The 4,135-nt window shown below is 40.2% G+C and overlaps 1 protein-coding gene across 1 annotated transcript; it reads left to right on the top strand.

Annotated features, from left to right (window-relative positions):
• Positions 1–890: 890 nt before the first annotated feature.
• On the top strand, positions 891–3,490 carry LOC108523307 (cTAGE family member 5-like). Its single transcript, XM_017863830.1, is given in 6 exon segments — positions 891–1,098; positions 1,101–1,376; positions 1,379–1,438; positions 1,441–1,509; positions 1,512–3,234; positions 3,236–3,490. Coding segments are annotated over 6 exon segments (2,397 nt in total). The 5' UTR covers positions 891–932; the 3' UTR covers positions 3,339–3,490.
• Positions 3,491–4,135: the final 645 nt, after the last annotated feature.

Below are 4,135 nucleotides of genomic sequence, written 5' to 3'. Positions count from 1 at the left end.
ACTGCATGTTCTCACTCATAGGTGGGAATTGAACAATGAGATCACTTGGACACAGGAAGGGGAACATCATACACGGAGGCCTATTGTGGGGAGTCGGGAGGGGGAGGAATAGCATTAGGAGATATACCTAATGTAAATGACGAGTTAATGGGTGCAGCACACCAACATGGCACATGTATACATATGCAACAAACCTGCATGTTGTGCACATGTACCCTAGAACTTAAAGTATAATTAAAAAAAAAAAAAAAGAAAACAAGCAGAGAAACAAAATTGATACAGAAAACATGTCAGGCTTATGCACTAAATTATCCATAATTAGTTTAATTATGAATGGTCTATCAAGAGACAGATAATACAAGAGTGTATTTAAAAGTATGACTGTTTCGTATATGTTTCTTGTATGCTGTGTACAAGAAACTCACTTGAAATTTACCAATCCAGGGCAGGCTAGATTAAAAGGATGAAAAAAGATATATTACACAAACATTAATGCAAGGAAAGCAAGAGTGCTTGTATGTATATCAGATAAAGCAAAGAAAATTACCGGAAACAGAGAGGTTATGTAATGATCAAAGGTTTAATCCATGAAGAAGACAGCAATTTTACAAGTGTACTCACCAGACAACAGAGCTTCAAAACATGTGATGTGAAAATTACCAGAACTAAGGCGGGTCTGGCTCGGACCTGAGCTGCCTCAGGATGTAAAGTGTAACAAGGTGACCGGGGCGGGGGGGAATGGGGGGCCGCAGCAGGGGTCTTTGAGGCCTATGGGGTGCCCGCGTTCCCCAGCGGCCCCCGCAGCCGGCTCCGCAGTGGTCCACTCCGGTCGGTTGCCACCTGCGGATTCGGATTCTAGACCCAAGGCTGCGTGTTCTCCACCGTTTGTTGTGGCCGGCGTTACTGCGGTGATCCCAGAGCAGTTTGGCGCTATGGAGGAGCCCGGCGCTACCCCTCAGCCCTATTTGGGATTGGTCCTGGAGGAGCTATGCAGGGTTGTGGCAGCACTACCTGAAAGTAGGAGACCAGATTCGAATCCTTATGGTTTTCCATGGGAATTGGTGGTATGTGCAGCTGTTGTTGGATTTTTTGCTGTTCTCCTTTTCTGTGGAGAAGTTTTAGATCGGTTAGGAGTCGGCTCTATGTGGGAAGAGAAAAAAAACTTGCTGCAACGCTTTCTGGACTAATTGAAGAAAATGTAAACTACTTGAAAATTTAGCCTTATTCAAAAGAATACGAAGACTATGAAGTAGAGTCATCTTTAGAGGATGTCAGCTTTGAGAAGGCGGCAGCAGAAGCACGAAGTTTGGAGGCAACCCGTGAAAAGTTGAACAGGTCCAATTCTGAACTTGAGGATGAAATCCTCTGTCTAGAAAAGAGTTCAAAGAAGAGAAATCTAAACATTCTCAACAAGATGAATTGATGGCGGATATTTCAAAATGATACAGTCTGTACAAGATGAGTCAAAATCCCTCAAATCACAAATAGCTGAAGCCAAAATCATTTTCAAGATTTTCAAATGAATGAAGAACGACTGGAGATAGCGATAAAAGATGCTTTGAGTGAAAATTCTCAACTTCAGGAAAGCCAGAAGCAGCTTTTGCAAGAAGCTGAAGTATGGAAGGAACAAGTGAGTGAACTTAACAAACAGAAAATAACATTTGAAGACTCCAAAGTACACGCAGAACAAGTTCTAAATGTTAAAGAAAATCACATCAAGACTCTGACTGGATGCTTGCTAAAGATGAAAGATCGGGCTGCTGTGCTTGGAGAGGACATAACGGATGATGATAACTTGGAATTAGAAGTGAACAGTGAACCAGAAAATGGTGCTTACTTAGATGATCCTCCAAAAGGAGCTTTGAAGAAACTGATTCATGCTGCTAAGTTAAATGTTTCCTTAAAAACCTTAGAAGGAGAAAGAAACCACATTATTACTCAGTTATCTGAAGTTGACAAAACAAAGGACGAGCTTATAGAACATATTAAAAATCTTCAGACTCAACAAGTATCTTTGCAGTCAGAAAACATGTATTTTGAAAGTGAGAATCAGAAACTTCAACGGAAACTTAAAATAATGACTGAATTATATCAAGAAAATGAAATGAAACTCCACAGGAAATTGACACTAGAGGAAAATAACCAGATACAGGAAGAAGAGAAACTTTCTAAAGTGGAAAAAAAGATCAGCCATACCACTGAAGGGCTGGAGACCTACAGAAAGCTAGCCAAAGATCGTGAAGAAGAATTGGAGAGAACTATTAATTTTTATCAAAGGCAAGTTATTTCCTACGAGAAAAAAGGACATGATAATTGGTTGGCAGCTCAGACTGCTGAAAGAAACCTCAATGATTTAAGGAAAGAAAATGCTCACAACAGACAAAAATTAACTGAAACAGAGTTTAAATTTGAACTTTTAGAAAAAGATCCTTCTGCACCTGATGTTTCAAATACAGCATTTGACAGAGAGCATTCCCCGTATGGTCCCTCACCATTGGGTCAGGCTTCATCTGAAACCAGAGCTTTTCTGTCTCCTCAAACTTTGTTGGAGGGTCCACTCAGACTCTCACCTGTGCTTCCGGGGGGAGGAGGAAGAGCCCCAAGAGGCCCAGGGAATCCTCTGGACCATCAGATTGCTAATGAAAGAGGAGAACCAAGCTGTGATAAGTTAACCGATCCTCACAGGGCTCCTTCTGATACTGGGTCCCTGTCATCTCCGTGGGATCAGGAACGAAGGATGATGTTTCCTCCACCAGGACAATCATATCCTGATTCAGGTCTTCCTCCACAAAGGGAAGAGAGATTTTATTCTAATTCTGATAGACTGTCTGGGCCAGCAGAACTCAGACGTTGTAATATGCCTTCTTTGGATAAAATGGATAGGTCAATGCCTTCAGAAATGGTATCCAGTAGAAATGATGCCAAAGATGATCTTGGTGATTTAAATGTGCCTGATTCATCTCTCCCTACTGAAAATGAAGCCACTGGCACCGGCTTTGTTCCTCCACCCCCAGCTCCAATCAGAGGTCCATTGTTTCCAGTGAATACAAGGGGCCCGTTCATGAGAAGAGGACCTCCTTTCCCCCCACCTCCTCCAGGAACCATGTTTGGAGCTTCTCGAGGTTACTATCCACCAACGGATCTGCCAGGTCCACCACATGCTCCATTTGCAATGAGAAACATCTATCCACCGAGGGCTTTTCCTCCTTACCTTCACCCAAGACCTGGATTTTACCCCACCCCCATATTCTGAAGGTAGAAGCGAGTTGCCTTCAGGGTTGATTCCGCCTTCAAAGGAGCCTGCTACTGAACATCCAGAACCACAGCAAGAAACCTGACAATATTTTTGCTCTATTCAAAAGTAATTTAGACTGATCTCATTTTCACTTTAAGTAACTGCTGTTACTTAAGTGATTACACTTTTCTCAAATTGAAGTTTAATGGAATTATAGTTCTTAGTATAGTATTTTGTAAATAAAGATTATTTAAACGCAAAAGAAATTTAAGTGTGCTGAAGATAACTGCAACTCCAAACCTAACGCTGTGTAGTTCTATGTTCTGCCATCTCGAAGCAAAGTGGAACCAGAAATGAGAGGTAATGGTTTTCGAATCAATTGTCCTTTTTTATTGTCTGGTGAATCTGCTGATATATAGGCACTAACAAAATTGGCAGGCTAAATTTATCCCTTATGTGTACATTTGGTAAATGTGAAGCCAGTGTAGAAAGTATTCCAACTTTACTTTTGGAAATTGCAACACTTTGGAATTTTCTAAATGTATAAATTCTAAACTTGTAGCCCAACTTCCAATGTTATAAAACTTATTCCTGGGCTACAAAAAACAAAACAAAACAAAACAAAAATCAAAAAACCACACATACAAAAACACAAAAAAACCTAGCTTGTAAGAAATGGAAGCTCATCATTCACTAAGGAAAACCCATTCTATTTTGTTTTCTGTGTTTAAAAAGTAATACATTTACTTTAGTATAACTACAAAAAACTATTTTTCCAAGAGCAAAAAAGTTAGAATATTTTCCTTAATTCTCAATGTGGCAACTACACTAAAAAGGTATACAAAGGGAATGGACTGTAATAATTCTTTCTTGAAATATATTTACTTTAGGTTCTCAAAA

The sequence above is a fragment of the Rhinopithecus bieti genome, unplaced genomic scaffold (assembly GCF_001698545.2).
Source record: "Rhinopithecus bieti isolate Rb0 unplaced genomic scaffold, ASM169854v2 scaffold_68778, whole genome shotgun sequence".
NCBI classification, from domain to species: domain Eukaryota; kingdom Metazoa; phylum Chordata; class Mammalia; order Primates; family Cercopithecidae; genus Rhinopithecus; species Rhinopithecus bieti.
Note: the sequence above shows the minus strand (reverse complement) of the source record. Positions and strands in the feature narration are given on the sequence as shown.